The 16,176-nt window shown below is 44.8% G+C and overlaps 2 protein-coding genes across 2 annotated transcripts in view; both read right to left on the reverse strand.

Moving 5' to 3' along the window:
• The window catches only part of NT5C1A (5'-nucleotidase, cytosolic IA), a 569,993-nt gene that overhangs the window by 413,642 nt on the left and 140,175 nt on the right, over positions 1–16,176 (reverse strand). The window lies entirely within an intron of this gene.
• PPT1 (palmitoyl-protein thioesterase 1) overlaps positions 24–16,176 on the reverse strand; it is a 576,153-nt gene continuing 560,000 nt past the window's right edge. The window contains exons 6-10 of the mRNA XM_050800256.1: positions 15,832–15,934; positions 7,535–7,625; positions 5,688–5,786; positions 3,985–4,056; positions 24–1,477 (exon numbers count right to left, since the gene is read on the reverse strand). Coding sequence (XP_050656213.1) covers positions 1,355–1,477; positions 3,985–4,056; positions 5,688–5,786; positions 7,535–7,625; positions 15,832–15,934 — 488 coding nt within the window. The 3' untranslated portion in view covers positions 24–1,354. The remainder of the gene's footprint in view (positions 1,478–3,984; positions 4,057–5,687; positions 5,787–7,534; positions 7,626–15,831; positions 15,935–16,176) is intronic.

Below are 16,176 nucleotides of genomic sequence, written 5' to 3' on the forward strand. Positions count from 1 at the left end.
AAAAATACTGAAAACACCAAGCATAAGAAACTACTCTTTATTTTAGACAACCTCATAAAATTATTTTCACATCCCCCCCACTTCTTGCTCTTAATCCTCATCTTTTAGTTGAAGAATAAGGCTTGAGAGAGAGAAAGGAAAAACCATAATGGGTAAACTTAGCAGCACCAACACGGTTCTTTCATCAAGGCGTAGCTCATCATTTCTCCAAACTGACATTCTACAGAAATGTCTCCAAAAAGCGTTAAGTTTTCACAGAGTGGGGACTGTGATTTCCATGCTCAAGTAGTGTAGGAAATGGGAGATTGTTAGTTTTGTTTACTGTAACACGAATTCTCAGAGTCCTCAGACCCTCTAATGTGGGTGATCTCCAGAAGGAGAAAGGGAGTGTGTAGTATTTTCCAAGCTTTTTGAGCAAACAATCCTTTTCTCACAGAACCCATCAGAAACAGTTTGGAGTATGCTGGTAAATATGTTTTGGGGATTGAAGTCAGAAAGGCTGATCTTTTCATATGGTTCCTCCTATTCTCTGCTAAAGCCAGCAACAGAGTAAGTTGACTCTAGCATCAAGACCACTAGTCATATTAAGAAAGGGCAGGTTGGTCAAGAATGGAATAGGAAGAACTAGCTGCCTCACTTTTCACTTTCGTGCCTACATTTTCTTCACTCCCTAAGTTATACAAGATGTACATTTCCTCTCTTAAGCAACTTAATTGGATGCTACTTCCCTCCTTTTGTGACAGAGCAACTAATTCATCACTACCTGAGGAGACAAAGTGGGTGCCACAGAAGCAAGACTAGGCCAGTGGGATTTGCCTAATAATAAGATGATAGCACAGAGGGTAACGTATTCAGAGAGGAAGGCAGCCTTAAGAAATGCAGAAATAGCCAAGCAAGATTTTTCCAAGCACTGGTTAAATCACCAGCAAAACAAAGCATTTATGTGAGTACCTCAGGCCTGGGTACCTCTTTGCTTGAAATCCGGCAAGATCTTGGAAAAACGTTTGCCCTCAGAATCTATCTCATTGCTTTAATTAGTTGTCTCCTTTGGGCCTGGGCACAGTTCTGGCACTGATCTGCAACAGACTCCCTTTCTAAAACTGAGCTTGACCACATCAAAAGTTTATAAAACAATCGCCATGGTAATTAAACTTGCATTCAACACCATATGGTAACAGAAGATGGCAAAGGATAAGCTTCAGATCTTAGATCTTTCCAAGTAGGGCATGTTAGATAAGGATAGAAGGATTAGTTGCAAGCTGGATCTGAGCTCAGGCTTGGCATGAAGGAAACTCTCCCATGTGGTTTGGAAGAGTTAGGGGCTCCCTGAGCTCTATTGTGAACTGTACGGGTTTCATCCAAGGAATGGTATAATGTGGGCATAAAACCATTCTTCAGACAACTGAAGATGGTCCCCTTCTGTAGCCAGAAACACTAGCTGTCCTGCATTGTCCATTTCTTTTAGCCCCAGGCGGTCCTGCAGAGGGAAAGCCATAATTAATCAAAAAGCTTAATGAAGTTTTAGAGTAAAATGGTAAATATGTTAACTCGAGATATACTGTCAAAATAAAATTGAGGTATATTTTCAAAAATGCCAAAAAGAATATCTCCTAGTTTTTTTTTCTTTCTTTTCTTTTTTTTTTTTTTTTTTTTTTTTTTTGAGATGGAGTCTTGCTCTGTCACCCAGGCTGGAGTGCAGTGGCACAATCAACCTCCACTTCCCGGGTTCAAGCGATTCTCCTGCCTCCGCCTCGCGAGTAGCTGGAATTACAGGCGTGTGCCACGACGCCCAGGTAATTTCTTGTATTTTTAGTAGAGATGGGGTTTCACCGTGTTAGGATGGTCTCGATCTCCTGACCTCAGGTGATCAACCCGCCTCGGCCTCCCAAAGTGCTGGGATTACAGGCGTGAGCCACCACACCCGGCCAGTTTTTTCTAAGTATTAAAAATGTATATGTAATTGAGACTGCACTATATAGAGTTCTAGATTCTGCTTTTTGAAAAGCTTCTCAGAGTCAGAGGACTACCTATAGGTGGGCAAGCCATGGACAACACTGCCTCAGCATGCCATAGGTAAGTGGGACTGAGCCAAAGACAGGAGAACATTAGCTAGGTAACTTAAAAAACATCCAACCCAGGCCAGGCGCGGTGGCTCACGCCTGTAATACCAGCACTTTGGGTGGCCAAGGCAGGCGGATCACCTGCAGTCAGGAGTTCAAGACCAGCCTGACCAATATGATAAAACCTCATCTCTAATAAAAATACAAAAATTAGCTGGGCATGGTGGCGGGCACCTGTAATCCCAGCTACTTGGGAGGCTGAGACAGGAGAATTTGCTTGAACCCGGGAAGTGGAGGTTGCAGTGAGCTGAGATCACGCCATTGCACTATAGCCTGGGCAATAAGAGCAAAACTTCATCTCAAAGAACAAAACAAAAAAACCATATGCAAGCCTTAGGTAACAAACCCTGGACACTTCCATATTCTGGAGTTGAAAATGTCATTACCCATAGCCTAGGTGCTGGAGAACAACCCCTGGTTGGGAAGATAAGCAGTTACAACAGTGCCAGAATGGTGCTTCTGCCATGGCCACCATTATTTTGAGTTTCACAATAGGGAAGTTCTTAGCTGTAATTTCTCAAGCCTTTTTTTTTTTTTAAATCAGACTCTAGCTTCCCTTTTTACCTCACCACTGAAGTTGAGGCACCCAATGCAAAAGAAAAGCCAAGAGGAGACAAATGACCTCTGAAATAACATGGAGGAATTCTAGTAGAAGGTGACTGGTTCAGGTGTAGTACTTATGCATTTTGGAGAGTCTGTCTCCAATATAAAATCCTTAGGGCTGGGCATGGTGGCTCACGCCTGTAATTCCAACACTCTTGGAGGCTGAGGCAGGTGGATCACCTGAGGTAAGGAGTTCAAGACCAGACTGGCCAACATGGTGAAACCCTGTCTCTACTAAAAATACAAAATATTAGGCATGGTGGCGTGTGCCTGTAATCCCAGCTACTAGTGAGGCTGGGGCAGGAGAATCGCTTGAACCCAGGAAGTGGAGGTTGCAGTCAGCTGAGACCACACCATTGCACTCCAGCCTAGGTGACAAAGCAAGACTCTGTCTCAAAAAAGAAAAAATCCTTAAAGTGTAGAAGGCCCCAGAACTGGAGGTGGTAAATTACTGCAACTTCTGCTTAAGATACAGGACCTACTGCTAAACAAAATTCACAACTCTAGTCCCAATCGGTCTCCTGCAGGAGCTTCCCTTGTAGTGTGTAATTTAGAAACAGGATTTCACATCTGTTAATGTTTAAAAGTAATGTTCCTTGGCCAGGCACAGTGGCTCACACCTGTAATCCCAGCACTTTGGGAGGCCGAGATGGGTGGATCACCTGAGGTCAGGAGTTCGAGACCAGTCTGGACAACATGGCGAAACCCCATCTCTCCTAAAAATACAAAAATTAGCCGGGCATGGTGGCACACACCTGTAATCCCAGCTACTAAGGGGGCTGAGGCAGGAGAACTGCTTGAACCCGGGAGGCAGAGGTTGCAGTGAGCAAAGATTGCTCCACTGCACTCCAGCCTGGGAGACAGAGTGAGACTCCATCTCAAAAAAAAAAAAAAGAATGCCCCTCATCATGCCTGGAGGCTTCCTGGATTTGTAGCAGACGCACCTCAGCAAAGGCAGCTAGTTTTAAAACCTTTTTATCAAAAAAAGGGAATCAGACATGAGGTTTCTCTTGTTCTTCCTTGGAAACCATAAGGTTTCAGGATGTAGTGAATTTCTGTAACGCAGTGCCGGATAAGCTAGAGCAATAATCAAGAGCCTAACAAGCTTCACCCATATTGGACATAAGTCAGGTGTTTCAGGAGTACCTAGTGCTCTGAGGTGTACAGGGCAGGGCTCCAGCACCAAAGAACCTAGCAGCTTCAAGAACTGGGAGCTGAAAAAGACAGCACAACCTCCCAAGATAGATTCCCCGCCAGTTACCTGTGTGTACAGGGAGGTCTCCTGTAAGGGAATGGTTTCCTTGGCTTGGCCACTTCTGTAAAATCCAAACCACTGCAGAAGAAGCAAAAGAAACAAGGTCAGATATGACACACAGCACATACTGCCAAACTAATTTGAGACTGGTTAGAAGCCAAAACTGCCAACAAAGTGAACATCATAAAGCTGTAGCAAGAAGGAAAAATGGATAGGGTGCGTCTGAGTCATCTCTTCTTAAGGGTGGAGCCCGAGGGATGAGTTAAATCTTTCTGAGGGGCTGCTTTCCACTTCCCCAGAATTTCTGCTTCCTACATTTATTAAGCAATAAATGTGAAAAATTCCTGGGCTGAGCTCTAGACATTCAAAGATGAATCTATCATCTGTTTCCAAAAACCTCCCAGTCTTGCAAGGCACAGAAACAATTCACTGTTGAGCACAGAGGTCAGCAAATGTTTTTGTAAAGGCCAGATACAAAATATTTTAGGCTTTAAGGGCCATATGGTTGCAACTACTCACTGCTGCCACTGTAACAAAAGCAGCCACAGACAGTATGTAAAAAGTAAAACTGTTCCAATGAGGACACTGAATTTAAATTTTACATAATCTTTATATGTCAAAATACTTTCTATGTCTAAATAAATTTTACATAATCTTTATATGTCAAATTCTTTCCCCCAACCATTAAAAAATGTAAAAACCATTCTTCACGTGTGGGGAACACCAAAACAGGTAGCAGGATGGACTGGGCCTGTGGGCCACAATCAGCCAATCCCTGGTGGTGTGACACAACGTGAGGAGTGTCCTAACACAGGCTGATGATCTACAAAAGGGATCACATTCTGCTTGGAAGGGGGATGGCATCCTGTCCTTGACAGACGAATAGGAACTGTCAGGTGGAGAAGCCAAGGAAGTACATTCTAGAGACAGAAAAACATGAACAAAGTTTGCATACGAGAGAAAAAGCACAAGTAGTACAATATGGCTTGATCAAGAGTGTATGAAGTGTGCAGACAAGGAGGATCAGGCTGGAAAACAGGGTGAAGCCAGATTAAGGCAGACTTTGGAGGCCAAGCTTAGGAACTGATATATTTTGGGCTGCTGATTCTGAACACTTTTTGGGCCTCTGGTCTCTGGAAAATGGATTAAAATTATAGACCCTTCCCCAGAGAATGCAATTACATAATTTTGCATAGAATTTTGGGGTTGGGGGGTAGATTACAATCTTCAGTGTCCCGCTTATGGACCTCAGGTGAAGAACTGTTCTATACAAAAGTTGGTGGAAGGGACTGCAGGTTTTTTCCCCCAGCAGGCAGCTGTATTTTTTCATTTCATTTCATTTCAATTTCATTTTATTTTCTTTTTGAGACAGAGTCTTACTCTGTCAACCAGGCTGGAGTGCAGTGGCACGATCTTGGCTCACTGCAAGCTCTGCCTCCTGGGTTCAAGAGATTCTCCTGCCTCAGCTTCCTAAGCAGCGGGGATTACAGGTGGCTGCCACCACGCCTGGTTAATTTCTTTGTGTATTTTGAGTAGCGATGGGGTTTCACCAAGTTGGCCAGGCTGGTCTTGAACTCCTGACCTCAGGTGATCTGCCTGCCTTGGCCTCCCAGAGTGCTGGGATTACAGGCATGAGCCACTATGCCCGGCTGGCAGCTCTATTTTAATGCCATTTACTCTCCTGGCATGTGGCCTAAGTAGTGTCTCACCTCCGAATCTACAGGGTCCACAATGGAATCATTGAGGAATTTCACCATCACAAACTTCTTCAGGGCCATCAGGTTTTTCTTGTAGGACTCATTGATACCCTGAAAGAAAGGCCAGCAACACCTAAGGTCATTACCATCAGATACCAGCAGGGGGAGTAAAGCCTTCCAGTTCTCTGGTCTCCCTGACCCTGTGCCACCATGTTTCTTTCCCATGGATATGGGCTGTTTTCCAGCTTCCTGCCTAGGATATACCTGTACAGCTTTTTTTTTTTTTTTTTTTTTTTTTTCCCTCTAAAACACAAAACAAAAAAAAAACCTTTATGTTATTTTAGATTCAGGGGGGTACATGTGCAGTTTTGTTACAAGGGTATATTGTGTGATGCTGAGGTTTGGAGTTCTGTTGATCCTTTCACCCAAATAGTGAACACAGTGCCCAACAGGAAGTTTTTCAGCCCTAGCCCCTCCCTCCCAGCTTTTGGAGTCTCCAGTGTCTATTGCTCCCATCTTTATATCCACGTGTACCCAATGTTTAGCTCCCAATAATAAGTGAGAGCATGTGATATTTGGTCTTCTGTTTCTGTGTTCATTTGCTTAGGATAATGGCCTCCAGCTGCATCCACGTTGCTGCAAAGAACAGGATTTCATTCTCTTTTATGACTGTGCAATATTCCATGGTGTATATGTACCACATTTTCTTTATCCAGTCCACCGCTGATGGGCACCTAGGTTGGTTTCATGTCTTTGCTATGGTGAACAGTGCTGCAATAAACATGAGGGCAAGTGTCTTTTTGGTAGGACAATTTGTTTTCCTTTGGGTATATACCCAGTCATGGGATTGCTTATACAGCCCTTTTTTTTTTTTTTTTTTTTTTTTTTTTTTTTGAGATGGAGTCTCGCTCTGTCGCCCAGGCCCGAGTGCAGTGGCACCATCTCAGCTCACTGCAACCTCTGCCTCCCGGGTTCAAGCAATTCTCCTGCCTCAGCCTCCCGAGTAGCTGGGATTACAGGTGGCCGCCACCACGTCCAGCTAATTTTGTATTTTTAGTAGAGGTGGGGTTTCACTGTGTCGGCCAGGCTGGTCTCAAACTCCTGACCTCAAGTGATCTGCCCACCTCGGCCTCCCAAAATGCTAGGATTACAGGCGTAAGACACCGCGCCTGGCCTTCCTATCTGACTGACATGCCACCGGCCATGGCATACAGGTACAAGTATGAATTTACACCACACTCCATAGGTGTCCATCACATAGGTGAGAGGCTTCTAGTCAGAGAAAGCCAAGACAAAATAAGAAACTGCAAATTCTGGGTGGTTCTGCAAATTCTGGGTGGTTCTGTGTTGTTTTTTGTTTGGTTTGTTTTTCCCTTCAAACTTTCTGTTTAAAAACAAAAAACCAAAAGACTCTCCAGATGAGTCTAATATAAACTGAGCCATCTAGTTTACCAGAACCTACCAAACCATGTTTGTGTCTGGGACATACTCAGTGCCTACTGTATCTCTCGTCTAGGTAAATCTCTAGAGAAAAATCCACCCCCAAACTGATCCATCAGGAAAGCTTCCCTCATTGAGACAGCAGCTGTGAATTTCCACCTAGCCCAGTCAGCAACCTACTGAGCTTATCCTGTGTGTTTCAACACTGGGAGAGGGAAAGAACTTAAGGGAAGAAAGGCAATTGAATTTCAACCTCGCTAAAAGGAACTGAATCTCAAAGGCACTGCCTCCCAAAAAAACAGAACTTCTGTTTCCTAGGATCTGCCCAGGACAGTTTGGGTAGTCACCACTGATTTGTTTATGAGGACCTAAACAGGAAAAAGAACGCACATCTATGGGAACAGGGTTTGGGTGCTTACCCGCTCCTGATTTATATCTGCCAAGAAGATGCTGTGGTTGCGATATACATCCTCTTTTATGGGGTCATGCCAGTATTCAGCTTGCACGAGGCTGTAGGAAGAAAAAAGAATGAGGTGATCAAGCTGCAGGTCAGTCAGTATGCCTCGGGCACGCTCAGTGCAAAGGCCACCAAGAGACTTTAAAAGGACAAAAGGCCGGCCAGGAGCAGTGGCTCATGCCTGTAATCCCAGCACTTTGGGAGGCTGAGGCAGGTGGATCACAAGGTCAGGAGTTCAAGACCAGCCTGACCAAGATGGTGAAACCCCGTCTATACTAAAACTACAAAAATTAGCTGGGCGCGGTGGCAGGCACCTATAATCCCAGCTACTCAGGAGGCTGAGGCTGGAGAATTGCTTGAACCCCGGCGGCAGAGGTTGCAATGAGCCGAGATCGCGTCACTGCACTTCAGTCTGGGCGACGGAGTGAGACTCCGTCTCAAAAAACAAGGACAAAAGGCCAAAGCCCTCAAGTCCCAGGCCTTACCCTTTAATGCAGAAGACAAGACTTGCACCTATAAAACAGTCTGTCAACAAGACACCTTGTTGAGACAAGGACTATTCAGCATAGTACAGAAATTGTAAAAGATGCAGGCAAAGGACTCATCAATATTTGCTTCCCCTGTGACACTGGGGTTTGTCGTACTTATCATGCTGATATAGTTTGGCTGTGTCCTCACCCAAATCTCACCTTGAATTGTAACTCCCACAATTCCCATATGTCACGGGAGGTGACTGAATTATAGGGGTGGGTCTTTCCTGTGCTGTTCTCTTGATAGAGAATAAGTCTCATGAGATCTGATGGTTTCAAAGAGGTGAGCTGGGCTGGGTTCCGTGGCTCATGCCTATAATCTCAGCACTCTGAGAGGCCAAGGAGGGCAGATCACCTGAGGTCAGGAGTTTGAAACCAACCTGGCCAACATGAGGAAACCCCGTCTCTACCAAAAATACAAAAAATTAGCCAGGCATGGTGACATGTGCCTGTAATCCCAGCTACTCGGGAGGGTGAGGGAGGGAGAATCGCTTGAACCTGGGAAGAATAGGTTGCAGTGAGCCAAGATCACGCCATTGCACTCCAGCCTGGGAGACAGAGCGAGATTCCATCTCAAAAAAATAACAAATAAAAAATAAAATTAAGAGGGGAGTTTCCCTGCCCAAGCTCTCTTCTTTTGTCTGCTGTCATGTGAGATGTGCCTTTCACCTTCCGCCATGATTGTGAGGCTTCCCCAGCCACATGGAACTGTAAGTCCACTATAAACCTCTATTTGCCCAGTCTCGGGTGTGTCTTTATCAATAGCGTGAAAACAGACTAATAGAGTAAATAAGTACCAGCAGAGTGGGGTGCTACTGAAAAGTTACCCAAAAATGTGGAAGCGACTTTGGAACTGGGTACCAGGCAGAGGTTGGCACAGTTTGGAGGCCTCAGAAGAAGACAGGAAAATGTGGGAAAGCTTGGAACTTTCTAGAGACTTGTCGAATGGCTTTGACCAAAAGCCTGATAGTGATATAGACAATAAGGTCCAGGCTAAGGTGGTTTCAGATGGAGATGAGGAACTTGTTGGGAACTGGAGCAAAGGGGACTCTTTATACTTCTTTCCAATCTCTCTCCACTTTCCCTTCCCTTCCAGCCTCCTCAAAACGGGCACTGTTACCACAAGGCCTCACATGGGGAAATTCGAACAAACTCTATCCCAGGTTGGCAGGGAGAGAAACACAAATTTCTACAACATAAGCTCCCCAGCCAGAATGGAAGAGCTGCCCAGAGGCAGTGGTCCTGAAAACCCCACTCAGCGGGGCAGGGCGGCGTACAGCCCAACGGAGCCAGCTACGTCAGAGGAGCAGATAAGACTGAAGTGAAAGGAAGCAACAGTCAGAGTGACATTCTAGAATGTGTTTATACATGTATTTGAAACCTTTTAAAGGTTTAGAACTCTGAACATTTATAGAATGCAAAAAAAAAAAAAAAGTTCTTGAGGAAAATTAGAAGTGTTACTTCAGTGAACACACAAATAATAAGGAAGCAAAACAGTCTTATTGCGGATATGGAGAAAATGTGAGCGGTCGGCCGGGCGCGGTGGCTCAAGCCTGTAATCCCAGCACTTTGGGAGGCCAAGACGGGTGGATCACGAGGTCAGGAGATCGAGACCGTCCTGGCTAACACGGTGAAACCCCGTCTCTACTAAAAAATACAAAAAAAAAAAAAAAAACTAGCCGGGCGAGGTGGCGGGCGCCTGTGGTCCCAGCTACTCGGTAGGCTGAGGCGGGAGAATGGCGTGAACCCGGGAGGCGGAGCTTGCAGTGAGCTGAGATCCGGCCACCACACTCCAGCCTGGGTGACAGAGCGAGACTCCGTCTCAAAAAAAAAAAAGAAAATGTGAGTGGTCTAGATAGAAGATCAAAACAGCCACAACATTCCCTTAAGCCAAAGCCTAATCCAGAGCAACGACCTAACTCTCTTCAATTTAATGAAGGCTGAGAGAGGTGAGGAAGCTGCAGAAAAAAAAAAGTGTGAAGCTAGCAGAGGTTGGTTTATAAGGTTCAAGGAAAGAAACCATCTCCATAACGTGAGAGTGCAAGACGGGGCAGCAAGTGCTGATGTAGACGCTGCAGTAAGTTATCCAGGAGATCTAGCTGAGATACTTAATGAAGGTGGCTACCATGAACAACGAATTTTCAGTGTAGATGAGACAGTCTTATATTGGAAGAAGATGCCATCTAGGACTTTCACAGCTATAGAGGAGAAGTCAATGCCTGGCTTCAAAACGTCAAAGGACCGGCTGACTCTCTTGTGAGTGCCGAATGGAGCTGATGACTTTAAGTTGAAGCCAATGCTTGGTTTTTAAATCCTAGGGCCCTTAAGAACTATGCTAAATGACTATGCCTGTGCTCTATAAATGGAACACAAAGCCTGGATGACAGCAGATCTGTTTACAGTGTGGTTTGCTGACTATTTTAAGCCCACTGTTGAGACCTATTGCTCAGAAAAAAAGATTCCTTTCAAAACATTACCACGCAGCTAGGCATGGTGGCTCACACCTGGAATGCCAGCACTTTGGGAGGCCAAGGTAGGAGGACTGTTTGAGGCCAGGAGTTCAAGACTAGCTTGGGCAACATAGCAAGACCCCACCTCTACGAAAGAAAATTCTTTCTAAAATTAGCCGAGCATGGTGGTGCATGCCTGCAGTCCTAGCTATTCAGGAGGCTGAAGTGGGACGATGGCTTGAGTCCAGAAGGTGAAGGCTGCAGTGAGCTGTGATCACACCACTGCACTCTAATCTGGGCAACAGAGCACAACCCTGTCTCAAAAACTATGTTTTTTAATTTAAAAAAGTTTAAAAACAAACTTAAAAAACAAACAAATATTACAGCTCATTAAAAAGCACCTGGTCACCCAAGAGCTCTGATGGAGATGTACAAAGACATTAATGTGTCTTCATGCCTGCCATAGCACATCCATTCTACAGCCCATGGATCAAGCAGTAATTTCAACTTTCAAGTCTTATTATTTAAGAAATACATTTACAAGGTTGTAGCTGCATAGACAGTGATTCCTTTGATACATCTGGGCAAAGTAAATGGAAGACCTCATGGAAATGATGTATCATTCTAGATGCCATTAAGAACATTAATGGGCTGGGTACCATTCACTTTGGGAGGGTGAGGAGGGAACATCAATGGAGCCCAGGAGTTTGAGACTAGCCTGGGCAACATAAACGAGATCCCATCTCTACAAAAAAATTTAAAAATTAGTGGGGTGTAGTGGCTAACACCTGTAGTCCCAGCTGCTCAGGAGGCTGAAGTGTGAGGATCACTTGAGCCTGGGAGGTTGAGGCTGGGTTGCAGTGAGCTGTAATGGCACCACTGCACTCCAACTTGGGTGACAGAGTGAGACTTTGTCTCAAAAACAAACAAAAATTCATGATTCACAGGAAGAGGTCAAAATATCAATAGTAACAGGAGTTTAAAAGTTGATTCCAACCCTCATGAGTGGCTGAGGGATTCAAGACTTCAATGAAGGAAGTAACTGCAGATGTGGAAATAGCAAGAGAACTAGAATTAGAAGTGGAACCTGACGATGTGACTGAATTGCTGCAATCTCATACAACAGATAAGGAATTGCTTCTTACGGATGAGCAAAAAAGTGGCTTCTTGAGATGGAATCTATTCCTGGTGAAGATGCTATGAACACTGATGAAATGACAACAAAGGATTTAGAATAAATATTACATAAGCTTACATAAAAGCAGTGGCAGGGTTTGAGGACTGAGTCCAGTTCTGAAAGATGTTCTACTGTGGCCAAAATGCTACCAAATAGCATCGTAGGCTACAAAGAAATCTTTCATGAAAGGAAGAGTCAATTGATACAAAGTTCATCATTGTCTCACTTTAAGAAATTAGCACAGCCATCCCCACCTTCAGCAACCACCACCCTGATCAGTCAGCAGCCATCAACATCCAGGCAAGACCCTCCACCAGCAAAAAGATCACTTGCTGAAGACTCAAATGATCATTAGCATTTTTTAGCATTACAGTATTTTCTAATTAAGGCATGTACTTTTTTTAGGCATAATGCTACTGCACACTTAACAGCCTTCAGTATAGTGTAAACATAGCTTTTATATGCACTGGGAAACCAATAAATTTGTGTGACTTGCTGTATTATAGTATTTACTTTATCGTGGTGGTCTAGAACCGAATCCTCAGTATCTCTGAGGTATGCCTGTAGTTTGGTACATTACTCTGTAACTTTTCTGAATGGCTGAAAAGTCTCTGAGACAGCCTGAGTAGATGCCTCAATATTTCCAGAAAACAAAGTTGCAAGTTCATCAGCTGAGGACAAAGACGTGGGGAAAACGGGACAACTGGGGACAAGCACTCTGAGATCCACTGCGGGTGGGGTGCAAACTGGGAGCAGGGCCCCGAGCAGACCTGGGGAGGGCAAGTTGCTATGAAAATTAAACAGGATATGTAAAGCTCTAGCTTCCCCCGAGCTGGAACAGGGGAAGATGGAGGCCAAGGCCGAGGCCAGGGCAACACTGAAGTATTCATTGTGGCAGGGAGTGTAGGGGTGGGAGGGTACAGCATGGGGCGGGGCATGGCAGAGAGCAAACTGGAGGAAGGAGAAGGCTAGGAAGGGCTGACAGCACCTGCGAAGGCAAAAGGGAACTAGAGGGTAGGTTTTACACCCAGGAAGGAGAGCGAGAACTGTTACACCATTCCTCGTTGCCCTCATCATGCCAAGCCAGGAGCTTCCTCACCAGTTACTGTGCGGATTAGGATATCACGTTTGCTTTGCTAAGGTTAAGTTATCTGAAGAATGTGGAAGACCTCTTTTGGGGTCTCTGCCTAAGGCCCACTCTTGCACTCTTCCTGCCCCGCCTACTGGTTTACAGGGAGGTATGGGGTATGGGGAGTATGCATGGTTCCACTTTTCTGGCCACAGTTAATGAGAGCAGAGGTGGACACCTGACCTGAGCCGGGGCATGGTCCCTTCCTGAAGAATCTGAATCAGGACAGAGAGATTCTAGCCTCAAACTGAGACAATATCCTAACAGAAGATTAAACATTTGGAAGCTGTGCGAGGCCACCTTCCATCATGTGGGTGGCAGGGGAAGCTGGTCTGCATGGAGAGAAGCAGCAGCGACACAGAAAGAGAAGCAACAAGGGCAATGGAGAGAGAATACCCTGGCTCCTCGTGGCTCCCAATTCTTGATTCCAGGCCCTGTGAGGCCTTAGGCACCAACAGAGTATTACTTTCTTTTAAAATTTACTTTGGCTTGATATAGTTTCCTTCTTGCAACCAGAATTAATCTTCCCTAATACCAGGGGCAACCTAGGACAGTATCACAAAGACAAAATGATTTCTCCTTGTTACTTTAAGCCTTCACCATCTGCTCTGCTAAAACAGTTCTCACACTCATTCATCTGCTTGCTTGCTTTCAAAAACATGTTGGCATTTTTTATGGTCTCTTACCTCCTTTCTCCCTGTTCTCTCTGCTCTTGTGGGTTTATCACTTTTTATTCTTCTGCTATCACTTCATTAAAATTTAAGGAGGAAGATAAACACATCAATCTACTGCTTTTAATCAGTATCTTTTATTTTTATTTTTTGAGACACAGTCTCACTCTGTCACCTAGGCTGGGGTGCAGAGGCGCAATCTCAGCTCACTGCAACTTCCGCCTCCTGGGTGCAAGTGATTCTCTAGCCTCAGCCTCCAGAGTAGCTGAGACTACAGGTGTGCGCCACCACACCTAGCTAATTTTTGTATTTTTAGTAGAGATGGAGTTTCGTCATGTTGGCCAGGCTGGTCTCGAACTCCAGGCCTCAAGTGATCTGCCTACCAAGGCCTCCCAAAGTGCTGGGATAACAGGCATGAGCCACCGCACCCACCTTAATCAGTATTTACGTGTCACTTGTCACCCCCGATGGACTGCTTACTTAGCATCACTAACAGAATTCTGATTGCCAAGAGCTGTTTTGGTTCACACAAAGAAAGAAAAGTATAGGCTTTTTGGAGGCAACTGGGCAAGAGTGAGAATCAAGAGTAAAGGAGGAAGAATGAAGTCTAAATACCATGCAAATCCATGAGAGCAAAGAATATGTAGAATATAAATAATTAAGTTGTGATTAGCCACAGCCAATCAAACCAGGCAAAGGGGAGAGCCTGGTGTAGCATGAGGGTAAAAAAAGGAGACAGAGGTACAGAGTATCTTAGTTTTCTATAAAAACCATCAGGTGGTACTGTTGACCCAAAACAGCTTTGTGGCTATTTGTGTAGCCAATGAGTGGGAAGAGAAAAGACAGCTAGCTGTAGGTTGTTCCAACATGAGTCAGTCACAAGGCTGTATCTTGGAAAATGGCTTCAAGAATATACTGTAATAAAAAGTTGTTATTTGACAAGAATGAGACACTTGGAAAACCCACAGGATATTAGTTGATCCCAAACTCCAGCTATCATCTAGAGAACATCAGACCTACCATCACAACTTCTGTTTTTTGTTTTTTTTTTTTTTTTGAGACAGAGTCTCCCTCTGTCACCCAGGCTAGAGTGCGATGCGCAATCTCGGCTCACTGCAAGCTCCGCCTCCTGGGTTTTTTAAGCGATTTTCCTGCCTCAGCCTCCTGAGTAGCTGAGATTACAGGCACCACCGTGCTCAGCTAATTTTTGTATTTGTAGTAGAGACAGGGTTTCACCATGTTGGTCAGGCTGGTCTCAAACTCCTGACCTCATGATCCACCCGCCTCTGCCTCCCAAAGTGCTGGGATTACAGGCGTGAGCCACCATGCCCGGCCTACAACTTCTAAGGATAGAGCCCGGGAATCCATTTTTAATGAATTTCCCTGTGGTTCTGATATACAATTAAGTTTGGAAACAAATGAACAAGCACACACTACAAAAGTAATTCTGCATCTTTTTTTTTTTTTTAAATAGATTTTAATAGAGACAGGGGTCTCACTAAGTTGCTCAGACTTGTCTTGAACTTCTGGCTTCAAGCAATCCTCCTGCCTTGGCCTCTTAAAGAGTTGGGGTTACAAGTGTGAGCCATCGTGCCAGGCTGGCCATGCTAAATACCCAAACACATTTGAGGAGTCAGGGACAGTGATGTAGGGAGTAGCTACCAACATAAAGAATCTGTCCTCTAAATACCAACAATAATTCCTTGAGCTTAGTATTTTCTAAAGGCTTTCTGTTTGTTTTTTAAAGATGGAAATTCATTCTGTTATAATTACATTCTTCTTACATAGAAAAATGCCCTTGTTTGTCTTTCTTTGTTTTTTAATTAATAGACTTTTTGGAGCAAGTTTAGGTTTACAATGAAATTGAGCAGATGGTACAAAAAGATCTCATTTGAAGTCCGGGCGCGGTGGCTCACGCCTGTAATCCCAGCACTTTGGGAGGCCAAGGCGGGTGGATCACCTTAGGTCAGGAGTTGGAGACCAGCCTGACCAACATGGAGAAACCCTGTCTCTTCTGAAAATACAAAATTAGCCGGGCGTGGTGGCACATGCCTGTAACCCCAGCTACTTGGAGGCTGAGGCAGGAGACTTGCTTGAACCTGGGAGGTGGAGGCTTCAGTGAGCCAAGATCATGCCACTGCACTCCAGCCTGGGCAAAAAGAGCGAAACTCTGTTTCAATAAAAAAAAGATCTCATTTGAATGTCATAAGGAACTACTGCTGGAATCACTGTGAGCATGAAAGTCAGCATGGTATTTTCACACGGTGACAGGTGTGTAATCTTTTCAGCTAACTATACATACCGTTCCTGAACAACTTTGGAGTACGCGCCAGCATTCAGTGTTTTTCTGATAAAGTCACAGATGTGAGAGCTCTCTCCTGGGCATCGAGGGAGTCCAAAAACACCTACAGAGGTAGATGACAAATATTCATTCCTTCAGTAATCATGTATCCAATACCCACTATGCACAAGGCGCTGTGAGAAACAAAACGAACAGGACCAAACTCTGATCTCGTTCACTTGTTCCTCATGAAAATAAAGTGCAGAGAACGAATACCATCACCAGCTTCCTCCTGGTGCTGCTTACACTCCTTCCCGCCTAAGGATCTTTGTACCTGCTCATCCCTGGAAGATGTGCTGCATCACA

Source organism: Macaca thibetana, chromosome 1 (genome assembly GCF_024542745.1).
Source record: "Macaca thibetana thibetana isolate TM-01 chromosome 1, ASM2454274v1, whole genome shotgun sequence".
Lineage (NCBI taxonomy): Eukaryota > Metazoa > Chordata > Mammalia > Primates > Cercopithecidae > Macaca > Macaca thibetana.